This window comes from Odontesthes bonariensis, chromosome 12 (genome assembly GCF_027942865.1).
Source record: "Odontesthes bonariensis isolate fOdoBon6 chromosome 12, fOdoBon6.hap1, whole genome shotgun sequence".
NCBI lineage: Eukaryota > Metazoa > Chordata > Actinopteri > Atheriniformes > Atherinopsidae > Odontesthes > Odontesthes bonariensis.
Genome location: NC_134517.1, coordinates 32627584 through 32654134, shown reverse-complemented (window position 1 = coordinate 32654134; position 26551 = coordinate 32627584). Strand labels below are relative to the sequence as shown.

Here is a 26551-nt window from a genome sequence, read left to right as displayed (position 1 = left end):
AGTGTTGTGTCAACATTGTTTCTCAGACCAGTTCCAGCTCCCCTCTAAAATCCATACACATGGTGAAACCCAGTGCAGTAAGGTGGACTCTCGGTGGGACTGTACCCACAGCTACAGCTTCTGCCAACTATACTGGAGAAACAACGTGGAAACTGGTGTGTCTGTGCCAGCTTCCTGCCATCAGATTAATACAGACTGGCATGGAGTGATAGTGAGTCCACCGGACATACAGAACGTAAGCAACTCTCAATATGTGGGCTGAGGTTTTATGATGGTTTGTGTCAAACAAAATCAAAGGCTCCAGCACAGATGCAAACAGTTCCAGATGTATGCAGATCAGGGGCATGATTTATATATTTATATGCAGTTTTGGACCAAGTTTGTGGACATACACAAGGAAACACACAGCCAGTGTCTCCCAGATGAATGGCTGGAATCCATTGTAGAATATCATTAAACGATTCAAGAAATCTGGTGGAAATTCAGTGTGTAAAGTACAAGTGAGCAAACCTAAGTTGGACACCCATGATCTCTGATCCTCAGGTGGCACTGCATCAAGGCATTAGTCTTTATATTAAGTTTAGTGGCAAAGCTGTTTTTCGGATCAAATATGAGAAAAGGGGTGTGAAGAGGCACTGCTCTGCCTCGCTGTGCCCGAATCTGCAGCTGCAGCAGGGAACCTCGGCCAGCACTGGGTTATCTTTCCCAGTGTCTTGAGAGAAAACACATTAAAAGAAATTGACTTATTGGACATGTCTGCTTACACTCGCGTTGTCTCTTAGATAAGTTGATGGGACAGTGTCACACTTTATAAAGAATGTGAAGATACATCACACTGTGTTGCATGCTGGGACAGTGTTGCGCTTCTGTTGCCTCTGCTGACAAATAAGACTGCAGACCTGTGTCCTCTAGTTTTTTTGATGGGACACTTTAGTGTCCGTTGTAGTTTCATATCTTTGGATATTCACAGTCATAAGCAGAACATGTCACGTCTGCTATTTTTGCAACCAGAGGAAAATACACCAAAGTGCTTCTCCACCTTGCTTGTGTTAGCTTCTCGTATAACATGCTGGAGCCCCACCCAGCAAATACTTTGGATTGGTTGGTGCTGGTTCCTCGAAATAATCTACACTGAACATTTGAGCCGTCTGACCTCGTAATTTCTGAGACTCAAGGTAGTGCTCAGCTGATTCAAAGGAGAAAATTTCAGCCATAGTGTGGCTTATTTAGCTTGTAATGTGTTTTGTAACATGTAAAAATCCTACATATGAACATGTTGACAGGGTGAAAAAGTTGATTTCAAGTGTAGGGACTGTAAAATGATTTAATTTGCTAGTGAATGGAATCCTGACTATTGATATTATCGCATAAATTGAAAATAAATCCAGATTTCAGTCATTTTAGCTTGGTAGACATAGAGTTTGAAAGGCTGCATTTACCAGTGGGAAGGGAAGTGTTGTATTATGGGAAATGTAGGATACAGAGCAGATCTAATTTTACCTATGGCCCGAGTCCATCTGCACCTGCTGCACAGCCTCTAATAAAACCAATATGGAAGCATGTCTACCCCTAGTTAGTGACATTTGACCTCTGCTGGTCAGTAGACAGAGGGGTGCCTCCGACATTAGACGACTTTAGCCTCAGCTGCTGCCAAACACGGTCACACCCTCTTGTCTCACCCTCCTGTCTCCTCCACCTCTGGAAATAGACCATGATGTTAAAGATGTTACATAATTTCTGCTTTGTTAAGTGTATGATTAATGAGGATAGAAGCTAAGAGACTTGTGATATCTATTTCAGTGTGTCAGGATTATTACATGTATGAAATACATTCTTGGAAGGAAGTGAATGCCCCTATTTATTCATTCTACTTATTGTCTATTTTGGTGGCACTTTCTCTTCAGTGTACTATAGTACAGAACGCTATACAAAAAAAGTGTAAAATGCCTAAAACTTCCTGAGAGTTGACAGATCAAAACTACAGGCCTCGGTTTGTGTGTTTAATGTTAAATTTCATGACACTGCAATTAGAAAAAAACTGAACAAGTATGGCTTCTTTTTAAGGGTTGCTGGAGAAAGCCTCTTCTCAGCACAGCTTAGGTTTGTTAAGTTGCACATGAACAAACCACATGTCTTCTGTGACAATGTTGTTTGGACAGACAAGACCGAAGTGGAGATGTTTGATCATAATACACAGAACCACATTTGGAGAAAACCAAACACAGCATATCAGCGCAAACACCTCATACCAACTGTCAAGCACAGTGGTGGAGGGATGATGATTTGGGCTTGTTCTGCAGCCACAGGATCTGGACACCTTGCAGTCATTAGGTCCACCACAAACTTCTCTCTATATCAAAGTATTTTAGAGTCAAATGTGAGGCCATCTCACGTCTGACAGCTAAAGCTTGGCTGAAACTGGCTCATCAACAGGACAACGATCCCAAACACAGCAGCAAATCTACAACAGAATGTCTGAAAAAGAAAAGAATCAAGGTGTTGCAATGGTCCAGTCAAAGTCCAGATCTCAACCTGATAGAAATGCTGTGGTGGAACTTTAAAAGAGCTGTGCATAAACGAAGGCTGCGAAATTCAATAAACTCAAGCAATATTGTAAAGTAGATCAAAATTCCTCCACAATGATGTGAGAGACTCATAACATCATACAGAAAACGATTACTTCACGTTATTGCTGCTAAAGGTGGTTCTACAAGCTGTTGAATTTTGGGGTGGCCTTAGCTTTTCACACACTGCGTCTGCAGTTTGGCTTAGTTATTTTTTTTTAAATACATAAGGAGAGAGGAATATGTTGAGTGTTGTATATCTGAGGTTGCATTTACCTCATTTTTAATTTTGACTTTTTATTATGTTCTGATGTATCAAATCTGTACTTTCTTTTTTATATGACATGATAGGGGGTTGTGACAAGACTGAATAAGTTCATATTAAGTTCAGACATGAGTCACAGAAACAACCGGAATGAAGCCCAGAGAAGCAGAGTTTTTGAGTCAAAAGTCAAACAAAGAGACTGTGTAACTAAATGAACAATATTTCGATGTTTATTATCTCTGGCAGGTATTAGCTGTATTAAATACTCACACTGCTTTCCAGTTTTGTCAGAGCCGACTAAGTTTTCAATTCACATTAAATCAACTTTATTCCAGTCAACAAGTGTCAAATCCTTATCCGACTGTTCTGTCATTACCGAGGCAAATAGAATTTGAGACAAATATTATTTACATAATACAAAAATATATTTCACAAAAAGAGTGATACATTTACAATAAGAAGCTCTATAAAATTACAAATATATTTCTGTTATAAAAAGCCTTTTTTAAATACTCTTCCATCTCAAGTTTCGGGTGAGGGAGTGAAGCCTGGTTTGTGTGGTGGGATGATTTCATGTCCGAAGACAAATGTTCCAGTGATTCTGTTGTATGATGCACATCTTCAGTCCCGGCAACTTTTCAGTTCATGTTATCATGGCTGCAAAGAGGAGTGTGACCCTTCCTGCAGTCTTTACAGCCCAGTAGCTGTGTGGTCTGGAGGCAGCAGAGCACTGCGGGGGGGTGACTTTAGGAGCGCTGGCTGGACCTGATGTTGTGGCGGAGACACTTGGCAGTTGCTGTGCCATCCAGCTGCATCCTGTTGGGTGGCTGTTTTGTGTACGGGGGCAGGTGCATTTTAACTGCTCCAGGGGGGTCCAGACATCCACTCCCTCCCTTCCGTCATGGCTACACTCCAAGATGGCTGTGAGCCCCTGTGTCACATGCCTAAGAAAAGACAGAGACGGACAGAGAGAGACATGATTAGAACAGGATTGCTGGCTCCTGGGTCGCCGGTTCTATTCTCAGAGCAGCAGACGTTTGGTTTCAAAGGCTGCTCATCAGAAACAGCGGTGGCCCCAATAAACAGGCCATTCCCTGAGGCGAGCTGGAGAGCTGGCCGACTGCCTGATTGAATATTCAGCTTTACAGTGGAACGCCTGCAAGTTGTGAAAGATGCACATTCAGAACCAAAACACAAGACAGTCAGGTGGGATATGCAGTGTGCCTTACTCCCACTTCTGGTTCATTCCATTCCTGACATTTACAGTTGGAATTTCAGTTCTGGTTTGCACCAGCACACATTCCTCGTAGTCAAATGTGCAAGTTTAAACATACAAGTCCCAAGTAAAGAAGTCCAACGCTAACAGCCAGGTACTGTACGTCTACCATGATGTTCTATAAACTACATAACAACGCTCTGTTGCCTTCTAAAGTTAGTGTCCAGTTAAGTTACACTGATATAGCCCAAAAAATGACACAGTGAAGGTAGCAGAGCTTACATTACGGTTAAGTGACAGGTGAAAATATATACGCAGCCTTTCTCCAGAGTAACCTAATAGGCTTCATGGTCCACATAACATGACTGAGCTACTTCATAATCTTGACACATGATTGTTTCTTGAAAAAGCAAAGGGGAGTGACTCCTGCATCACTTTATGAGCAGTCGTTAGCATTGCTGACATGGGGAACAAACGCCAGCGTTAATCCCTAGGAGCGGGTGGTGCCAGCACACAGCCTAATTCATCAGCGAGTTCTGACAGCCAGGTCACATTAACACTTACTCTCTAATGTCCTGTCGAGGTCGGCGATGAAATCCTCCAGTTCTTTGGTGTCGCCCAGTTTAGCTGCAAGGAAGACAAAATAGAGATCCATGCGTCAGAATTAGGAAACAGGTGAAAAGGCTGAGGCTGCTGGTTTAGTTTTTTCCTGTGTATGATTTATAACTTTGATAGATATCTCATCCAAACCTTCTGAATCTGTGTGAAGTAAAGAAATATTCCAGAAATATATATATATTTTTTTCCTATTCAATGGGACTTATGGAATGTTGGGAGTGCCACAGAGGGAAAATAAATTTGGTGATAAATATTAATAAATAAAATGCACAAATCTAAAAAATAAATTAATATGTAAAAATATATATAATATATTTTTCATTATATAAATTAAAAAAATTATATTTTACTGAGTATTTTGTTGCCACATATTCTGTTTATTTTCTGCACCTCAGCAGGCAGTACTTGTAACTCAAGTGTGTTACTTTTTTCAGCAAGTAACATAGTAATGTCACTAAAAACTTTTTGACGACAGCAATCCTGCAGTCTAATTTGTTATTTTAAATATAAGTTAACTAACAATGCCTGCCACTCATGTTATAAGAAGGCTTTCCTACTCAGTGATTTTTATATACAACATGGGGAAAAAAAGGAAAGCAAAAATTACTGTAAAATGGTCAAAACTGAAGAAATTAATTCATTCCACAGACACCAGTGCAAATGACAACAGTGAGTGTGTTGAGCTCACGTTTGGGTGACATCAAAGGAGGTGAGGTGGTGGTGGGGGAGAGTGTGGTGGGGGAGTTCAGCCTCTCATCACTGTAGCTGAAGCTGTTTCTGTTGAGCGACTCGGCACCTGTCAGAAAGAAAGAGAAGACAAAACTAATTAGTTTCAGTGAGCTTTTCCGCTCCTGCAAAGCTGATCTGTGTCAGTGGAGCAGCTTCAGTGTGGAACCGCCGCATTCTCCTCTAATGACACCCTTCTTCTACAGCCTGTCAGGCACAAGCAACACATGCACGTGGCAAGTATTTATTTATGTTTTTACACGGAGGTATGCAGACGCATTATTAGACAAAGTTCACAAGTTTTTTTTGAGCTTCTCTGAATTTGAACTGCAACTCTGCATCATTTTCTCAGGCTGAGAAGGCTCTAAATTCATCCAACTCTTCATCAGCTCTTCAGCAAAAAAAAAATAAATAAATCAATGCATTCACAGCATAGTAGCAGCATATGCTCATGCTTTGGATGCTGGTTTTTGCCCAACTCTCTCCAAATGATATGCCAGCCACCTTGATTCCATCAGACCATATCCCTGTCTGTCTGATAAGAAAATAAAGGCACAGAAAGAAAAACCTAATGATTACTATACAATAAAGTTTACCTTGCTCCATTCATTAACAGCTACTTTGGTCATTCACACTCTCTGACAGCCTTGAACCTTCTTGAGACTGATATGTGTGACTGTGAAGTGAGTGTGACAGGCAGAAGACAGGGCAGCAGTTAGAGCTCTATTTTGCTCCGCTCTGCAGAACTCCAGAGGAACTTAACAGCGTCTCAGATGTCAAGCACCCACTTATTCCCCTCTTTCTGACCTTCACCTCTCCCGGCACTAAGCTCTGAACACACAGCGTGAGATAGGAGGCAACACACAGAACAGGGAGCACCAGGGGAGGCACACACACACATGGCTCAGCATCAGTATTTGACTTGAACTCTCCAGCTTCCTCTCATATCCATCTCTGTCACTCACTGTCTCCTCTCCTCTATCCATGTATTGCTTCCTCCATGGCTCCCTTTCTTCCTCCCTCACTGACACACAAACACTCCAGGGGGCAGTTTTTGTCATTTATCTGCCCCTTCATCAGTCCTTCCATCCATCAGGCTACGAGACAATAGGTCATCCCTGTGTGGGACAGGCCTCGCTTCATTAGACTGCCATGGAGAGGACAGGGCTCGTGCAGGAATCTGATCCCTTGTACAAATCAACAAGCTCATTAGTGCTATAGACACAGGTTCAGTTTTTTAATCACTGGTGTGATAATATGGAGTGGTAAACACTGTAGGCAATAATCATCTCCTCACAGAACCACTGGAACTCCAGTTATTATGCAACTACAAGACTGAGAAGAGAAAAAAATACTTTCTGCTCTTAAGTGATTCTACAGAGAGTCTTTCCAGAAATCTTAAGAGCATAAAACTCCTTTCACGCCTCCCCTTGGAAGTCCCAAGCCACTCGCATGTGGGTGGGGAAACCATCTTTGCAAATGTGGGCCTCAAGGATATTTTTCACGTGTGTCAGCATATCAAGCTGCCCCATTTGCCTTCCCTGGGCACAACCCTCCTGCTAGAGGAGCAGACTTTTTAAAATACTTTATGGTAGAGAAATATACTTAATGTATGAGAGTAAAGCTTCAGAAAAGCAGCAGTGGCCTAATCTGACACCACAATCTCTATACATTGAGTTGAGTTTTGAGTGCAAGCATGAGGTGACAGTTTATCAGTCCCTAAGCTTCTCTCTAGGTGATCTAACACATTATGGTGATTTGCCAAGGATCCAATTCAACAACTTATTTTCTTATATATTGTCAAGATAATGGGAATTGGCTGCGGACAAGTGGAAATTGAGAACATAGGACAAAAACAGAGTTTTCACAATTCTAACAAACTTGTAAGTCAGTATTTGGTATGAACACCTTTATTCTTCAACACGGCCTGAACCTTCTTAGATAAACTTTCTTTAAGTAGTCTTCAGGAATAGTTCTCCAGGCTTCTTGAGGGACATTTTGAAGCTCTTCTTTGGATGTTGGCTGCCAGAGACGAGACTTGGACCGACAGTATGGCTCAACCAAAACTCCAGATCTATCTCTCAGGTCCTGTGTCAGATCTTTACTTGATCACTTTCAGATATGTCTGATGTAGATAGTTTTTTTTTGGTTTTTTTTAGGTCTGACACTTTAGTCCAGTTTCTTCAAATACACCATTCCCATCATGCTGAGATATTCAAAATTTCAGCTAATATATCTTTGGGAGTCACTTTGTTGGTGCAAAAATACTATTTTACCTCTGTCAAACTGTTCTGAATTTGGCTTTGTTCCTAGATTAAACTGACTTTTGGTCGTTACAGGTCATAAAAAGTGATAAATCTAATTACATTAGACTAATTAGACAAAGACACCTTTGGCCTCCAACAGGATACACTGGTGAAAACCAAAAACACTTACTCTCCGAGTCGCTGATGCCGCTGTCGCTGACGCTGGCGCTGCTCCTCCTCTTCATGGTCTTCAGGTGTTCGTCGTACCTGAAGTGACGCTTCTCCACCGGCGACGTGAAGTCTTCGATCACCGCGTCGAACTCGCACAGCGCGTCGCTCAGGTCCTCCTCCTTGATGAACTTCGCTGGAAGAGAAGGCGCGATGTCAGTTGCGCGCAAGACTGTGGCGAGCATTATACTCACTAAAGTTCAAACTAGTTAATACTAACTAAAGTTATATTATATAACTTTTATACTCTAACAGTTTGGAGGAATCGCCTATACATCAACAGACCAAGCAAGTTTTTCTGAGGTAAAATAAAAAAATATATATCTATAATAATAAAAACATTTTACAACTACCATGGGTTTTCAGCTTCGGGGACTTCATGATTCCACTGGTGGTGTTAAAGATTATCCAGTAATCTTCTCAGAAGCTTGTTCAGAAAATGTGTCCCTTAGTGAACACTGCAGGTCTTGATCTGTTCCCTCCGGCCGAGGACCGCCGCTTTTTAACGAGCGCTGGTCGGTGGGGGCGGTGACAGCAGGACAGCAGGAGGAGAGGGGAGGGTGTGTGTGTGTGCTGTGCTGTGCTGTGGCAGATAAAACCTAGCCCCCCACCCCCGTCCCATCGACGCCTGCTTCTTAAAAAGTATGTTTGTAAACAACTCCCGTGTCTCTTGCCAGGCAGAGGAGTAATCCAGAGATATTTATAATCACTATTCAGCTGCTTTTCATACTTTATCACCAGGCAGATGATGACACAGGGCTGACTGACCAAAGTGACTGACGAGAAGCAGCTTCATCAGCCTGTGGCCTCTGAGATATGGGTCATAAATGGGAAGTGTGGTCATTATGGTCTTAAAACACTCATAGGTCATCCTGTTCTCAAATGAAACACGCGTACCTCTGATTAAAAAGCTACTTTCTACAATTGAACTCCCGTTTTAACAACATTTGAAGTGTATGATTTTGACTACAGTGGGATGTGTATCTATAAACTGACTGCTTCCAATACTTTGAATCTTATTACTGGTTACCATATTTGGTTCTGTTAACATGGACCTCAGATCGAATACACTGAATTCATCACAGTTTGTCTCCCTGAGAATTAAAGTCTCAACAGGCCCGATAAAATGAAAACTTATGGTGTTTTTCCCATAAACAAGGGATTTCATCTGAAGATCAAGTTCTCAAAGTAAAAGTCACCATTCGGACGTGGAAAGCATAATATTTGATTTTACCTTTCTACAGTAAAATATATGTTTCATAGGCCATAACTGAAAGGACTCATAAAAGGGTAAACAAAATCAAACAGGACCTGAGTCTTCTTGTTTTTTCTTAACATGTGATCTCCAGTATCTCCAGATACTCTTATCACATGGAGGGCCACCAGAGAAGAGTTATCTCACTAACAGGAGGATGGTTTGGCTGGACCCAAACATCAGCCAAAGTGAACTTACAGGGACATCTGCTGGTGGAATGTCACAGTTGCACGTGATCTTGACTCGTGGTTGAGTTGACATGTTACACAGCTTCCCTCTTCTCTCCTCTATGTGCATTTTTGAATCTGTGACATACTTCAGTTGGAGGAGACCTTTCGTTGGAGGATTGTGTGAGACAGCAGAGAGACTTGAAACATGAAGAAGTTCAAAAGTATGGGGACATTTTCAAATGATGAAAGGGTTGACATACTTTTAAAGATCTTCGATGTCTTTGTATTTAAATGATCGCTATTGTATGGTGATTATTGATCACGCAGAGATGAGCAGCTGGGTTTTCTTTCAACTCTGCATATACCAATACTTATAGCTCCACAATGGTTGAGGAAAGCCTTCCCCCAGTTAATTTGCTTTTGTGGATCAGTAGCAGGCAGTGGAGCCATGCTGAAACTTTAGCACTTCCAGTGCCCAGTTTAACATGATAAGCAATTGGGTAAACACAACATGTGTTTGCAGCCGCACTTGTCCATTGACTGTTGGGGCCTCTAGGTGGTGCCTGGACTCAGCAGAGGTGCTAAATGTTACACCTTCAAGACACCGTGAGAAGATCACAGTTTTCCCAGACTCATACTTGAGATACCAAGGCTCTCTCTTTGAATTCCATTCATGTCTCTCATAATACATCACTTATCTCGACACTGGATAAAAAGGATGGAAATCGGATTTATTAAAAAATAAATTACATGATTTCTACTTACATATGTACATCAATTATTTTATCACACTTATGAACTCAGACATTTAAGTTCTATCTGAAAAGCAAATAAAACTAGTGGTTAAGATCCTTTATTAAATCTTAAAACTTTAGTTATGTCCGTATGAGAAAATACTTAAAGCTCCATTCATTCTAAAACACTTTATTGCAACATGCAATTCTGACTAACAGAAAATATTAAGAGATGTGTTTAAGTAGCAACTGAGCTGTGACCTCGGTATTTATTTTTGTAATGTGGCTGTATATGTGAGAGTGGATGTGCTTAAGCCTGGAGCAATATTGTAAATAGTTTCATGTGTGTTTATTAGCATGTCTGACCTGACCTGTCATCCTATAAAGTATCAACATCCATCACTCAAAGTCACAGCCCAGTAACTCTATTCTCATGGTGATTGAACCAATCCAGTTTTGGGGGATGATTCGAAAGAAGCGAGAGAAGATGGGAGGGTAGATGTAGTTCTTCGCGTGGTCATTGTTGTTTGAGTTTCCCGAGAAGATCTGGATTTGATGAGAGACAGAAAAACAATTTAGAATCTGTTTCTGTGAAATCAAACTCCAGTGAAGTTGTTCAAAGAATGATAATTCCCATATGATTATGCTGTTGTTCACCTTGACAGCTTGGTCCTCATCGTCTGTGTAGCGTGTCCAGTGTATCCCATTGTCACTGTACTGCAGAATGTAAGAGGTAACGTACATCTCCTTCCCCATAGACTTGGCTCCCTGCGTTACGATGCCTGTGATCTTCTTGATCTGGGGCAGCTCCACTTGAAGCCACTGGTTTATGTTATCATACTGCAGAAAACAGGGAACAGAGTTGTAGTTAATACACCATACCTTATCTTTTTGATCCTTTGTGCAGGTAATTCACATATATTCAATGGATTTTAAAGGCTGTGGGTGTGTGTATGCTGTTTCTTGTCAATTATCATGATACAAAATGTCTCATGTCACATTTTGCATTTCTACCTGAAGTTACTGTAAATTTGACTACACCATTTGGTAATTGTGATGACTACCTTGGCCCTCCATGCATTGATGGTGCCTTGTTGGTTGAGGCGAGCAAGTGAAGGTTTCCAAGATCCACCGTACCAGCTGGAGCCTGCGGAGCTGGCTGTGATTTGGTTGTCCTTAATCATTCCACTCTCCATCCCCAGAGGCACCGAGCAGCCTGAGGTCAGAGATTGGAAATGTTTGCCGGAACTAAGCATGGTCATAACATGTCTGATCTGGGGCCCTGAGGAAAAGTGCTGAATCTGAAAAAGCTTTTAATGAGATGCAGCCTTTTTTTTATCTAGTTAGCTAGAGAGTCACATTTCGACCAAAGGTTCACTTAATTCAGCTGGACAGTGTTAATATTGTGTTGATGATGTGAGCTCTGTTGTATGCAGATACTTCAGTAGGTGGTGTTAAGATCAGGTGTATTAATGAGAGCTGCATTCCACTTCTGCACCTGTGCATGCTGATTAGCTGTAGAACATGTACAAAAGCAGAACTTCCTCTAAGTGGAATTCAGCCCACATTAATACACCTGTGCTTGTCTAACTATTTAAAGTCAAAATATCTGCTATGAAAAAGGTCTATGGTCTGATGTTTATTGCAGGCCAGCCAGTTTTTCCACATATTGATATTGTGTGTGTTGATATCGCATTCGTGTTCAATTTTTTAAAATATTGAGCAGCGCTAATTCTTAAAACATTTCAAGAAACTAGAAGGATCCCTCCATACTGTAGACGTTAGTACTTCCGCTATGATCTACAGTCTCAGGTAGATCAGTCAAATTTGGTCTTTGGTCAAAAGACTTTGAGAGTCTAAATTGAAATTTGGAGTGAAATGGGTGTGGCTCATTTGATTTACTCCTTTGAATATAACCGCTCAGAAAAGGAGGGTTTATGTATTATATATTTATGTGTTCTCATGTTTGCTGCTCTGTCTATTCAGCAGACTGTAAGTATTAAAAAACAGAAGAAACAATCTAGTACTGCTTTGACTTGTCTTACCATCAAGCTCACAGCCATAGAATTCCATTCGGACTGTTGCTGCCTTGTGCCAGGTGATGGGGTGGAGCCTAATGAACCGTCCAATCAAAGGAGGAAAGAAAATATTTTTCTTTGTCTCATAGGCCTCCTGGTTTCCATGGAATACCTAATTAAAGAGGGACAGACACACACAGAGAGGGTTATGGTTGTGATGTCACACTTGTTCAATTTACAGGGGGATTGTCAAACTTTCCCAACCTTCCAGAAGTCCCTGCTGTCTCCTTTGTAGAAGATCCACTTCCGACGGTCATTGCTGTATGAGATTGAATACTTCTCCACAAAGTGGGAGTTGAACATCTGCTTGGCTCCCTGAGTGGCCACCTGGCTGATCACAACTGGCCGCTGGAAGTCTACCTGTACAGAAATCCACAGGAAGCAGATCAAGACCCGATCCCAATTCCTCCCCTTGATGCTTCCACTTGGCTCTAACCCTCTACATTGCAGAAACAAAGGGCCCCTTTTCTTCTAGGGATCCAGGATAAGTGGTCATCTAGCCACTCAAGTGGCTCCAACACCCCTAATGAAGGTCTCAATGGCCACTATTTCTTGATCCAAACTAAACAAGGAGCACCTTTTCCTTTCAAAGCAGAAGTCTAGGACCAAGTGGTAGGGCCAATTAGGAAATTGGGATTGGGCATACATAGTCTACATAAATCTACATATAAAGTAAGAGAACATACTTTATACAATCAAACACCTGCTCCTCATACCTGAATCCAGCTGTTGTTCCTCTCTGTGCTCCAGGCATTGTATGAACCCTGATTGTTCAGTCTGGCAAGATGTGCCTCCCAGTATCCTTCAAAGATGGAATGACTGTCACTAATTTTGTGAATTCATTATTTAACTGCAATAAATTCACCAGTCATGGCAAATAGATATTTATGGTGAGAACAAATGGATACAGATTGGAGGCTGTAATGTTACCTCTCGTGTTGATTGCTGTGATTTGGTCATCTGTCACACTGCCCGACTGAAGACCCAGTGGACGGGAGCAATCTTGAGATGATATTTGAATGTTAGAGCACAACACATCAGGGCAATAAGAAAATCAAAATGTAAACGATTGTAAGGTGTTCTTTAACTTTACGCACCATTATCTAGAACCAGAAATAGGGTCTGCATGCCCTTCTGTTGGTTAAAACCTACTTCTGTTTCCAGCAGCCACAGGCCAGGTTTAGATGGATACATCTCCAGAGTTGCAAAGCTCCCTGCAAAAACACAGATTAATCGAGAACATAGTTTCTGTGCTCTGATGGTGACATCAAATATAATCGGAACAGGAGCTATGCTCTGCATGCTTCTTACCAGGCAGCAGGGGATACACAGCCTGTCTGTAGCCTTTGGTCTTCTTGTGAATGAATGTCTGTCCGTGAAAGTTAACACTGTGAAAGTCTATAGGGGAACCCATGTTTATCAGGTGCCAGCACACAAGCTGGTTGGTGTACATCCTCAGGCCCTTTAGGCTGTGTATGATTCCATTGATAGCTATAGAAGCAACAGAGAAAAACACATTTTATTTATATAATGTTTTGTCGGATGTAAGTTTTTTTAAATACAGATGATCAGGTGGTACGGCTTAACCTACTGGGTCATGTTTCAATACAATATTCATCAATGTTGAATGTAAATATGTTAAATCTACATGCGACAGGGTTCTTGGATATAATCTTTAAAAAAATTATTAAAGACGTGTCATAGTTTACAGTGGAACTTGAGATTCTGATTGTTGTTGGTATCCATATTTCTCCTTCGGCTCTTCCTTTGTATCAGTTCAAGATGTTTATTGTAGTACCAGCTCTTTGACTCGTCAAAGATCATGAAAAGCAGCGTAAATTCCCTCTTGTCAGGTAACGTTTTTTCCAGGGTCCCCTCTCGACACACCAGCAAAGGCCCAATCAAGCCAGAGTGGATATCCCTCTCCTACAGACAAAGGACAGAGCATTCAGAAGGTTTTACATCATTTTCTATAAAAAGAACATTGCAACATTGTAAGTAAGGATTATCGAAGATTCCTTTGTGCATTTTTTAAAATTAGATATTAGGTTTGCATAAAAATTGTTTCCTTGTCTAAAAGTAATTGCACTTTTTAACCATCATGTATTTACTTTCTGTTTTGTGAATATGCAATTACTGACATTCAACATGTACATTCATTTAATTCACCACACATCTCTTTGCACACTACTCACAGGATTGACACCCGAGTAGTAGGCCCAGGTCCGACAGTGAGACTCTCCTTTTGCTGGGCCAACCATAGAATTGACTTTCCATAAATATGTGTAAGTGGTATTGGGTTGAACCTCGTTGTCATATTTGAACCAATACTTGGAGCCATCCTCGTAGGATAAGCCCTCAAACTGTTTCGTATAGGAAACCCCATTAGGGTGTATAGAGTACGGACGGTTGGCATTGTTCCTGAACACCACCTAGAAGAGAAAAGAAAATCAGTCCATGTTTGGGTATTGATGACTTCTGATGCGACTAGGCGAGAGATTCTGGAACATACTCGTTGATTTAATTGCAGAATTAATGGAGGACATCTATCATATTGGTAAAAATGAAGTATTAGGATAAATAATGTATTTTTTTCATTTAATTTTTATTTCATTTCATACTAGTAGGAGTGAAAATTAATTAATTGGTTGATAGACTTTGCCAGCTTTGGCCAGAGAAGGACCCGTTTGGTCCTGTTGGTTTTCTGCCGTTTGAACACAGGGGTGGCATAAGTCTACTTAATAAACTATCAACAATACAGTAAAGGCACAATTAACATAACACTGTGGATGTGAATGCTGTAATCTATATAGAGTGCACAGACATGCAAAAATGTGGATGAATAGTTCTGTTGCTCTAGAAGCTAAGTGAGTAAAATATGACCTAATTTTTATTTCAGTACTTGAAAGAATCTTTCATATTTTCAAAACATCAACAAAAGACAAAACAGCCAAATCCTGCATGGTCACTACTTGTAACCCCACCTTTGTCAAGTGTGAATGCTTGTAAATGTTTTGTTTAGATGCTTAGATATGTCTCATTTCTAGATTTGTATTGAGTTCACTTTGGTAATTTAGTTTTGTATTTTTCCTGCAAAGGGCTTCAAGTTCTGCAAGATCCTTGAGCCATCTGTGTAGGAAACCCCTACCTGGAAACACTTCCCATCTTCCCACAGCTTCGGCAGTATTGAGGAATTAATCATTTAGTATTCCTTCTCTGGCCAAAGATATTCAGAATGAGAGGTAGCTGCTTTGTGGAGCCTATGACTTCGAGCTGGTGGGGCAAGGTTTGAGAAGTGAGACTTTAGAAGATTACGCATCATCTAATTGTGAACAAACAAAGTAAAAAGCTAATTATGGCCTAAGAAGGTGGTAAAATATCCTGAGGTGCCCAAATTTTGCATTGTGCAACTTTTGAAATATTTTTCAATGATGGTGGAGACAGCGGTTTACAAGTTAAAGTGCTGGTCCATCAGTGGGTAAACCAATGAGTTGACTTTGCCCCTGACATCCATGTGGGCAAGAGAAGACCTTCATGTATAGACAATGTAATGCTGTATTAATCTATAAATACATGTTTAATTCAATGCCTTTTGGAGATCAAATGATCTTCTTATCCAAGTATTAACTAGACCAAAGTTTTTCATAAAATTTTTCTTCATAATAGATACATAATACATGATAGACTACGTAATAGAATAATAAATAAAGCTGTCATGTATGAAAATGGGGCAACTAGCAAACTCCAGCAATCTTACCATGATGCTTTGCCCAACCTCCGCCTTGATGACAGGACCCAGGATACCTAGATGCTCATCCATCTCTCCACGGATGTCAGGAGTGCTGAAACTGCTATCCAGGTAACCTCGGAAAACCACCTTGGTGAATTTAGTGTCTCGACTGTGAAGTTGGGACTTTTCTTGCCTTCTGTGTCAACAACCAAAAGTCCCTTTAGCTATGGTTGTGTTTTTGCAGTACATTTTTTTGTGGATTGAAAGTAGTCATATTTTCTTTGTTCCCATATGTTTTTATTTTTGAGCTTACCTCTGCCCATAGCCAGCATAGTCCCATTCCACCTCCTCCGCAGCAATGAAATAAGTCTTTACATTTGGGCCTGATAACTTCAAGTAGTATTTGGTGGTCTCATCTAGGTTGAGATTCTTGATATCTTCAAGACTACTGTAGGGGTCTTTGTACATCACATACTCATATTCATCAGCAGTCAAATCTTGTTCATTAACTTCCAGATGATCTGGTTCATCTCCAGGTACATACAGCTGGTAGTCACTGAAATCGGGTCGGGGCACACCAATGACCACGGGTATGTCAATTAGCTCGTTCTCATCAGAGACAGGCTGTGGCGCCAAGGGCCGTGACCCACGAGGGGTCATCTCTGGATTGAATCCACGAGGGGAAAAAGGTAGACCACTCCGGGCCAGTGGCTTGTATTCCATTCTCTTCCTTGTTTTCAAACCTTTGCCTTTCTTGGGTCTTTGGCGAAGATTCACCTTTTTGGATTTTTTGGGAGGCAGTGTTGTTTGAGGAGTATCCTTCTCAAAGTATTTCTTCATGTGGTCAGGAATCTCCTTGGATACCATGTAGTGAGTTCCATCATAAGTCCAGTTATAACCTTGTGGGTTGAAGGATGAGGTTTTAATAACCTCTGTATTATTTTCTTTAAGGTAGATAAAGACTTCCTCACTGCTCTCTGAAGAACCATCAGGGAGGGACAGGTTAGAAGAAACTACAATCTCGCTGAAAACACTTTCCACTGAAGATGTGTTGTTCAGCATGCCGAGAACAGCTGTAACAATTTCCCCTGACTCTGAGCTATTCCAATCTGTTAAATTTGATCTGTTTACATCCACTGTGACATTTAGTGCCTGCCCATTTTTGAGCGAAACATGTGTTGCATTTTCAAGACTGGAATTGGCTGAAAGAGCCACAACTTCTGAGGAATTTATTTGAATTCCATACTCTGGCTGTGTAGTGGCAATTAAAGAGTTATTTTCATTGCTGTCTGTGTTCTCAACCACCAATTCAAAGATGGCCAGGTTGTGTCTGTCTTTGCTACTGATGTTTACCTCCTTAACATCAAGGTCTGGCATAGGCAATTTATGACCGTTTCCAAACGTTGACATGTCAACATGCTGCGTTGTGTTACTATCATCCTCTGTTTGTTCTGTTTTTAGAGTGTCAGTGCTGGGTTTGGATTGAGGCACATCATAAGAGACCACATTTCCCCTACTAAGTTGCTCCTCAGAGTCCTCAGACGTGATCATGTCCACAGATATATGGCCACCACCAGGTACAGTTAAATTTTCTGAGATAGAGTTTGAATTTCCTGGCAATGTTACAGTAAAATTTCTGGTTTCTTGTAATTGTATGGTGAGTTTGGTAGCATCTTGTAATTCTTCAGTTAGATTGACTGTGTGTAATTCCATGGTTAGATTGGCATTTCCCTGTAAAGCTGTGGTAAAACTGGTGGTGTCTGCAGATACATTTCCAACTACTGATGATGCTGTAGAGTTGATGACTGTTGTGTTCAATGTGTCAGAAATAGTAGCATTATCTGGTTTTGATAGAACTACAGAAACATTACCATCTGTAGTTAAACTGTCATTCTTTAATGATACATTATGTCCACTAAAAAGTGTTGTATTCATTGTTCGATGCACAACAGAATTGTCTAAATCTGATGTGCTATTTTTGTCTATATGTGTTGCATTATCACTGATGCTGTGGTCATGCAAATGAACCTTTGTAAGATTTAAGTCATCCACCTTTTTCCAGTTTGAAATTTGTGTTTTGTTTAATGCATCTGGCTTTGAAGAGAAGTTGGTTTTATGCTTTGTTTCTATTAAATCAAGGCTGATATTCACATCCATGCTGGGCACATCAATAGCATCATAATCGAGAAAAGACAAGTCCAGTTTCTCCACATCTGCGATGGTGGATTGGTTTTTCAGAGACCTGAGACCTAACTCTGCTGCAAACATGTCTGTGTAACTATCAGTCTCCCTTGGTGTTTCTGGGACTTTTTCTGGTCTCTCCTCTTCCTTTTTGATATCATCCAAGGTTGGAGGTTTCCATAAAGTAAATTCTTTGGTTGCTGCTGCTGCTTCGTCATATTCATATTGGTAGTCACGATAGCACTCAACATCTTGAAACCTAGCACGCATTCCTTTTGTTGTCTCATGGGAATTCAGGGAAGCCAAAAGCCAGACACCTAGTCCAAGACAATACATAATAAAAATAGTTCACGAGGGACTCAATAAATTGACTATCTGGATACAACAATTCCAAACGATCACTCACCAATGTTGTCCATGGTTATAGAGATAGTCTCTCCAGTCATGGGGTAGAGAGTTAGAAAGTCCTCAGTTCTCTCATTCAGCTCAAATGGATGGCCATAGAAAGTAGCGGTCTGAATGTAGTTTTGTGCTCCAACACTGGACACATGCCACGTAACCACTTCACCATTACAGAAGCCCAAGACTGGCCCACTCTCAAATGAATAACCATTAATTGCTGAAAGGATATTAACATGAGTATTACATGTCTGAGGTAATACAGGTGAATAAACTTTGATATATGAATAACAATGCATCTTATACGTTATGAGATTCCATTGCGGTGGCCTTTTCCATCTTTGTTTCATTTGGGATTTTATTCAAATAGCCCTGAAAAATTCACAGTTAGCCCATCAGTTGAAACTCTCCCTGAAGGTTGCAGTTCCCTAATGATTGGTTCAGCATCTAGAAGCACCCAGTGCTTGCGAGCACCGATATAACCCATTCAAAAGCAAACTAAAACCTTCCGAGTGCCATGATTTCCCATTCTTGATTGGAAATGGCAGCTTCTTAAATCTGTTCATGGATGTTTGAACCTAATTCAGTCAGGTCTATAAAGGCACAAAATATTACACCTATGCCTCTATTCATTAAATACTACACTAATTCCATGTGGTGACAGTAGTTATTGTCATACATTGATGATGAAATATTGTATTTGCCCTGTCAATATATGTTTATGAGGGAAACTGTGACAAATATGAATGAAAGTCAGGATAAAACAACCAGTTAAATGTTATTTTGCTCTCAGCAAACAAATACAGAGCATAGTGTAGCCCTTCGCTGCTGGATATTTGTATGCTTGAGAGTATGAAATGAACGGATGGAGGCTAAATCTACCTATCTAATATGCTTCTAAATTAGGAAGCTTTCTAACAAGCCTCTGTTAAAGAATAACTTGCGGTTCTTTTGCTAGTTTGCACTGCTTGTAGAAAGCAAACGTTCTAACCAGTACATACTATGTTCAGGTAATAAACTGTGTCACAAAAACCCAAGAAAGCCTCTTGGTTATCTTTTCCCGCAAAACGCAGAGGTAAAGGGCTTCTTGGACAAGCCACTGTGTAGTGCATCTGAGCCTAGGAGCTATACTACAATTCAAGAAGACAATTGGTGAATTTGTTCACATATTTAACAAGAGGACCGCTTGAATGTGACAAGTTCAACTGGGACTAGCTAACTTTTTTTAGAGTTTATCTTTATCTTTATATTTTGTATGTGTCTTACTACATCAGTATTTGAACCTATATATTTATATGTTAAATGAAAATAAGGAAATATACAACAGTTTAATTGTAAATAGCATCAGGCTGTTTATGGCTAAACTTACTGTGCATGACATTGGACTTGTAAAATTCTGGGTCAGCTTTGTTGACTTTGGATCGATCAGAATACTGGCGAATGTTATCATTCAGGTACCAGCTCTTGTTCTCATCGAACACAGCAAACATGGCATGCTGCTCCTTGTCTGCTCTCAGCTGTAGAAACAAACACAACCCATAATTAATTCTTGTTGTAATTATTTTACAGGTCAGTCATCAAACATATGACATCTTTCTTTAGAGGACCCAATCCAACACTTAAACAAGACAAAACACTGTGTATGGACATAGTTTTGCGTTCCGTGAAATAAACCAAATCTGAAGTGCTTTAAATGGCAATATTGCAAATAACCTCAAAGGGCAGGTTCCAAAACACAGACTCTATAAAAATGGACATTCAACAAGACTTCAGCCATTAGTTTGTGAAACTTTTTGCCTCTCTTCATTTCCTTTTTTTTTTTTTTTTTCACATTTGTAGCCTGAAGTTACCATATTTGAATAAGAATCCTTTTTCTAATTCTTCTATGATAGAGTTGACCGACTTCTCTTTTAGTACACTGATTTTCAGAATTTTAAGTATCTATTCAGAAATATATAATGTTGAATCTTAAGTTTCATCTTTGATATGTAAAACTTTTACAAACAATTCTAAACTTTAATTTACCTGCACATTCCTGACATTGAGGGACTGAGTCTTGCAGATGAGGATCGGCCCTATCAGTCCTGAAGCAATGTCATGTGGTGTATCCACTGCACTGTGGTACATTCGTGTAAGACACCGGGAATCTCCATCCAAAGGCTCATCCTCCTCGAGCACTTTCCACACATAGGTGTGTGTCTCACCTGGCTGAACACCATGAGACTGGCCTCCTAGCAAACCCATTAAAAAGAATTCCATCATTTTTTTCCCACCAGATTAAAGTAGCCCAGTACATTTTTAATCAATTTGTTTTGAAGTGATAAGAAATCAGTACCTCCTTCTGGGTAGTTGACTCCTTCCTGTGACTTTTCTATTGTTAGTCCATGAGGGTAGATACTGTAGGGCCTGGAGGCCATGTTCTTAAAAACAATCTGTAAAAGATGAGGAGGATGAGAAAGGACACACTGTCTGTAAGCAGTGTGAAATGATTGTACAAAACATACATTCCACTTTAGTCTTGCCTTATCACTCTATTTATGGTACTAAAATACTACAAAATACTGGGTTAAAAGGCAGGCTCTCAGAATTTGTTTGACTGTTTGAGTCTCTGCTGCAGATGAGTTTGAAATTGTGGCCATTTTTTCAGTTTTAGAATATACTTTTATAGGGTCTCACCTTGATGATATCTCTGACTTGCGCTCTGATCACGGGGCCCAGGATTCCCAGCTCATTTTTCCTCTGCTTGTTCTCCAACTTTTCAGTGAATGACTCATTTTTATACAGAGTGTACACTGCCTTCTTGTACTTCCTACCTATACGTGTTGATGACTGTCTCAGGTACTGGTGCTGGAAGTCCCTATACAAGAAAATAAATTTCTAATCAACTTTAAGACACCAGTCATTTACAATGCTATAGTGAGAACACAGCAGCGTTTTAAATCAATCATAAACAGAAAGGTTATATTTAGCTCTCTTTGACAATGTTAGGAAATGTATGAAGGATGTTGTTTACTCGTCCACATGTTCCTGCGTGTTGGGTGAATAGTCCCAGACAATTTCCTCAGCAGCAATGTAGTATGTCCACTCTGTGCTTTCTCGTTTTTGTGCAATTGTCATAATCCGCCGGGGTTTCTCAAAGTCTTCACACTCCTTCACATCCACAAAACCATGCATGCCAGCTGCAGTAGTAGCAATATTTTCAGTTTAGCTACAAGAACAAACAAAATGTCTTGGATTTGTTTATCTCAGAGGGCAGTGAAGCACCTACCTTCCATGTGCTTGATGGTGTGTGAGGAGAGCAGCCAGCGACCTGTGTGGAGAGTCACCATGCTGGCAGTGGCAGAAGATCCACTGATCAGCCCCACTGATGACACTTTGTGGCCGTTCTGTGTCAGCACCTGTCCATTCATATGAACTGAGAATACCTCGGGCCCTGAGCTCATACCCACCAGATGTAGGCCCATAGAGGCATAAGCACACATACTGACATCTGGAAGGAAAAGAGGAAACTGAGTCACTTTGTGGATTTTATCTTTGTTTTGCTTTGTTTAATTAGAATAGCAGGTGGATGTTTTTACTGATTGTATATCAGATGGGACATGTGGTGTATCAGTCAGCATCTGTATATACATGGAGTGGCAGAGGAAATATTCACATCATATATTTAGAAAGTGTCCTGTCTTTTAAAGTAATTTAGCATCCAAGCTGTGACACTGCAGGTACCCTATTGCTTTTGTTCCACTTCTTCTTTTTTCACTTTTCAACAGCAAGTGTTTCTGCAAGAAAAGTATTAGACAGACTAACCAGGTAGAGATCCCTTTGTGTATCCGTTGATGGTATATTTTACATGGTTGTCTTGGGCAAGTCCATTTGGAGTATACATGCTTTCATTCTCATCAAAAACCCCAAAGAGAAACACATGCTCATGGATGCCAACCTGCTTCCCCGACTCATCCAGACTGCCTTAAAGCAGAAAGACAAAAGGAGCAGAGTTAAAATCAATCATCAGTTAATCTGTGGTTAGCAGAATTTAGTCTTCCCTTTGGGTAAGAAAACCCCAAAACATTGACATAATTGACTGCTTACCAGGTTTGCAAATGAGCAAAGTACCAATGAGACCAGAGTTGTAGTCCTGCACCACATTTTGATGGGAGATGTAGGTATAGGTGAGACAGGTGGGGTCATCTGGCTGTGGAGAAACTTCTGGCGTCACCTCCCAGTTGTAAACATGTTCACCGTCAGGGCGCACTATATCATCCTCTTTTTCTTTTAGGGATGTGTTGTCAAAGTAGTTGGCTCCTGTGAAAAAAATCATCCAGTTTGATTGGGGACTAAATGTGCCTGCATTACAGATCAGAAAGTGATTGGAAATAGCGTTTCATGACAGTCAGATGAATTGGATTCCACTGCTGTGCAAAGGTCTGAGAAGATAACTCACCAACTCTAAATCTAAGTAATGAAATTCCTTAAAATCATTCAAACATAATGAGTATTTCCCTGCAAGCTGTTCTTTAACTTCATGTTTCCTCTGTGACTAGCTTTTTGATTAAGTGAAGATTAAGGAGCACTTAGCCCTAATTTCCTAAATCCACAGTTCCATTAAATACTTTTTCTGTGCTGTGTGCAAGGACTCAGACAATGATTTCCAAAGGCTTAGCGATACCTCCCGTTGGACTTCAGAACTGTCTGCTTTGATAATCTACCTGTCCTAGTTAATATTTTAGAAGAAGACAAACAACATTGTTTGTTGTACTGGCCAATGTTGTGTAATTACTGCAATGATCTGTAACATCTGTCCAAATAAACTGCTGCATGGATAACAGGCGCTCACCCTCTGACTGTTTCCCGTAGGCCACCCCATGTGGGTGGATACTGTACGCTCCGCTCGCCATGTTTTTGAAAGTGACGACAATCGTGTCTCCCACCTCAGCCCTCAGCGTGGGTCCGAGCAGACCTCAAGAGAAAGACAGACCACAGTTTATATATTTTGACTCAACAACAGTTCTGTACTGTTCCGTGTCATGACATGGAAAAACTCAGACTGACTCAGTCTTTTTGAGTGGCTATGTTGATTCAACAGCTGTAACTTACCAACACATTTAATGTATCTATAACCAATGTATCATCATAAACAAATATGGAATAATAGTCTTTTACAAAATGTTGAGTCTTTATAGAGGAGCTTTATATTTCTCTCTTACAGTTCTGTTCTCTGAGGAAATTAATATGTCATTTATATTTCTTCCCTGGAAAGAAATGTGTACTTTGGCACAAAAATATGTGACAAACAAAAAAAAAAGTATAGCAAGAGGGACCTGGTGATATGTGAACATTTCTAAGAGTCAAGGGACATTGTTACAACTTATTATAAATGTCACCAGTCTCTCCAGGAAAATCCACAGAAGTGACACGTTCTTAAACACTATGGACTATGTCACGCCCAGAGACTCACGTTTTTGGTTTTCATGTTTAGGTTATGTTTGTTTTCAGTCCATGTTTAGTTTTCCCTTCACTTCCCTCACCCAGGTAATTAGTTTATTCCCCTCACCTGTCCATTGTCTCCAGCTGCACTCACTCTCCAATCACTCCCAGCCCTCTATTTAGTTTCCGGCCTCCCCTGTCTGTTTGTTGGTTCCTTATCTATCTAATGTCAGTTTGTAACCCATGCCACGATTCCCATGATTGCCACGTTTTTGTCAAAGTTAAGTATTTATTCCATGCCATGTTCTTTTGTTTTGTTTTGTTTATAGCAACGATTTTAGAATCCGGCTTTGCCGCGCCTTTTGTTTCGTACTTTGTTTTTTGTTAAATAAATCACCCTTTTCTTTGTAAAGTCCGCATCCGTGTCCTCTCTACACCACACCCTGACAGACTAACTGTGATGGATGAGGATTTATCTGTCAGTAACATTAACCCATTAAGACCTAAGCCTGTTGAGCTAAGATAGTAATATAAGTTTAGTAACATTTACATACATGTTCAGTAGCTTGTATCATCATATCCAAATGTTAAATTAAGTACAAGTACTTATCAAATCTAAGTGTCAGCAAGATCAAATTCATAAAACAAAATCACATCAACAAGTTTAAATCAAATAAATAATTAAACAAATCTTCATATACGAATCAATTTGACAAAACGTGTACATTTAATTTAATTCTTGTGAATGGGATTCATACTTTTTAGACACATATATCTGATTTGTACTTACTTTTGCACATTAAAATATGGTGATACAACACAAGTGCACATTGCAAAACCAAAGACCAGAGCCATATTTAAAACCTGGTTCTAAAACATGAGGATTTTCCAAAAAATAATATATATATATGCATATATTGTCATGTTTCCTAAAAAGCCTTTATGTTCATCAATGTTTAAGGAGATACTATTTGGTCATTGGTCTTGGAAACATCATGACATGTGCATCCAATTGTGATGGGTTAAAGGAAGCATAAATCTGATGTGCTCCTTAAATATAACAAACGAAAATGCCTTTTCTCCTTGCTTCATCATAGACTGAAGACTGAATAAAGTTCTACCAGGCGTCCCTGAAAGATGTTTCGACATACAGTAAATGTTTTGGGAGATGACTTTGGAGACAGATTAAGTGTTTCTTCATAATTAAAGCCAGACAGACAGAGTGCTCATGTAAACCTCAAGTAACATTTACCTAACCAGGATGGATGAGTCTTAGCCTGTTTGAAGTCTTTGTCATACTCCCGAAAGACCACTTTCTTATAGGTGGGAGAAGATCTGAGGAATGATGGAAAAATACAAAACATTAATCAGCATGCAAATAACGACAGGACAGAGACCTATCCTACATACAGCTGTACTTGATACATTTCCTTATACACAGAAGCATATAGTGTAAATAATGTAGGTGTCTAAATGAGTGTTTGTGTCACAGTAACACTGATAACAACATAGATGAGGAACAGACTGCTGAAGAAAAACAAACAAGGACAAGCTGGACTGATTTCAGAACAAACTGGTTAATAACTGAGTGTCAGATATCTGAAGCAAACTTAGATGGACATGATGAAAAAAAAACATGAAAAAAAAGATAATTGTATGACAATGAAAACAATAAAGCTGCCAAATATTGCAGATCTATTCTTGCTATTTAAAATCATAGTTTTTCTCGAAGTATCTCACCTGTCTGAGTTATTGCCAGAGTAGTTCCAGTTTATTTCCACAGCGGCAATGTAGTAGTGTCTCTCCTTTGGTGGATTTTGGTCCGCTTTAACATACAGGACCTTCAGAAGAAGCAGGACAGGCAGGAGACGGTGAGCTCCAGCCCAGGGACAGAGCCTCATGTCTGTGATCAGTCTCCCAGATGGGTCCGGTGTGTACTGCAAGTCTGTGAAGCTGTGAACTGACAGAGAGGTCTGCTCTGTGTTTTATCTGTCACTGACACACTCACAGACACACGCGCACCTTTAAACATTATGTCCCAGGGCAATGAACTGTGTCCCTGCACATGTTTTTTTCTCTTGAAATTGAAACCGTATGTCTAGCCGTGACTCATCACTGAGGGTGTGTTGATTTCCATCCTCTCTGAAAAATGAAGCAGGATGAATGTTGAAAATTTTACCGCAAATTTCTCTGACCTCAGAATGTACCAGGAAATCCCCCCGCAAACACGCCTCAATTAAAAAATAGGACATTCGTCTATACTAAATGTTGGCGGCAGATACCCTTTGTTTATTTGCATATATGCAACAGATTTATCTAATAAAGGTAAATTATTTCTCAACTTATTTGTGAGCACCAAAACAACTAAATCTTGCCCACATGTAATAAACTTTAGTTTCGTAGACCCCATTCCAACTAGACTGCTCAAACATGTATAATCTTATTTATATTAGACTAATAAAATTGTCTTTTAAAGTTTCTAAATCTTTACTTTGACAGCTTGTTTTTGATCCAGATAGTTTAGCCATTTATAAACCATATGTTTGTGTTACCAACTTCACTGTGAATTATTGTATTGAAGCCTAGAGTTTTACATTCGGTCAACTCTATCATGGTCTTAACACTTCCAGAAGTGACCATATTTGGGGAAGAGGGTTGAGCTGGAGATACATAAAACCTGACTTGTAACACCTTTTTTTGGTTCCAAAAGGAATTGCCAA

The 26551-nt window shown here is 40.1% G+C and overlaps 2 protein-coding genes across 2 annotated transcripts; both read right to left on the bottom strand.

Annotated features, from left to right (window-relative positions):
* Nucleotides 1-3037: 3037 nt before the first annotated feature.
* On the bottom strand, nucleotides 3038-8433 carry rgcc (regulator of cell cycle). The gene is made up of 5 exons (XM_075480161.1): nucleotides 8217-8433; nucleotides 7826-7999; nucleotides 5352-5459; nucleotides 4610-4672; nucleotides 3038-3773 (listed from the first exon to the last, which is right to left on the bottom strand). Exons 1-5 carry the CDS (start codon nucleotides 8242-8244, stop codon nucleotides 3766-3768), a joined length of 381 nt encoding a protein of 126 aa, XP_075336276.1. The 5' UTR covers nucleotides 8245-8433; the 3' UTR covers nucleotides 3038-3765.
* Nucleotides 8434-10049: 1616 nt separating this feature from the next.
* Nucleotides 10050-25792, bottom strand: f5 (coagulation factor V). The gene is made up of 25 exons (XM_075480160.1): nucleotides 25572-25792; nucleotides 25084-25166; nucleotides 23242-23364; nucleotides 22497-22709; nucleotides 22215-22373; nucleotides 21679-21900; nucleotides 21424-21589; nucleotides 21087-21267; nucleotides 20746-20842; nucleotides 20436-20641; nucleotides 19780-19927; nucleotides 18418-18630; nucleotides 16144-18328; nucleotides 15858-16026; nucleotides 14296-14532; nucleotides 13810-14026; nucleotides 13412-13591; nucleotides 13198-13314; nucleotides 13031-13102; nucleotides 12817-12902; nucleotides 12305-12460; nucleotides 12068-12212; nucleotides 11087-11238; nucleotides 10680-10862; nucleotides 10050-10568 (listed from the first exon to the last, which is right to left on the bottom strand). The coding sequence occupies exons 1-25, from the start codon at nucleotides 25730-25732 to the stop codon at nucleotides 10422-10424; spliced, it is 6018 nt and encodes a 2005-aa protein (XP_075336275.1). The 5' UTR covers nucleotides 25733-25792; the 3' UTR covers nucleotides 10050-10421.
* Between the last annotated feature and the right edge of the window lie 759 nt (nucleotides 25793-26551).

What these genes read in the sequence shown, in the direction of transcription:
- rgcc (XM_075480161.1), bottom strand. Translation starts at nt 8,244, where the DNA reads ATGAAGTCCCCGAAGCTGAAAACCCATG. An exon ending in CCCGAAGCTGAAAACCCATG is followed by an intron (nt 8,000 to 8,216) that starts GTAGTTGTAAAA and finishes CTTCTCTTCCAG; the next exon opens with CGAAGTTCATCAAGGAGGAG. An exon ending in CGGCATCAGCGACTCGGAGA is followed by an intron (nt 5,460 to 7,825) that starts GTAAGTGTTTTT and finishes TCTTTCTGACAG; the next exon opens with GTGCCGAGTCGCTCAACAGA.
- f5 (XM_075480160.1), bottom strand. Translation starts at nt 25,732, where the DNA reads ATGAGGCTCTGTCCCTGGGCTGGAGCTCACCGTCTCCTGCCTGTCCTG. An exon ending in TATGCTGGCTATGGGCAGAG is followed by an intron (nt 16,027 to 16,143) that starts GTAAGCTCAAAA and finishes TTGTTGACACAG; the next exon opens with AAGGCAAGAAAAGTCCCAAC. An exon ending in ACAGCAGGGACTTCTGGAAG is followed by an intron (nt 12,213 to 12,304) that starts GTTGGGAAAGTT and finishes CTCTTTAATTAG; the next exon opens with GTATTCCATGGAAACCAGGA.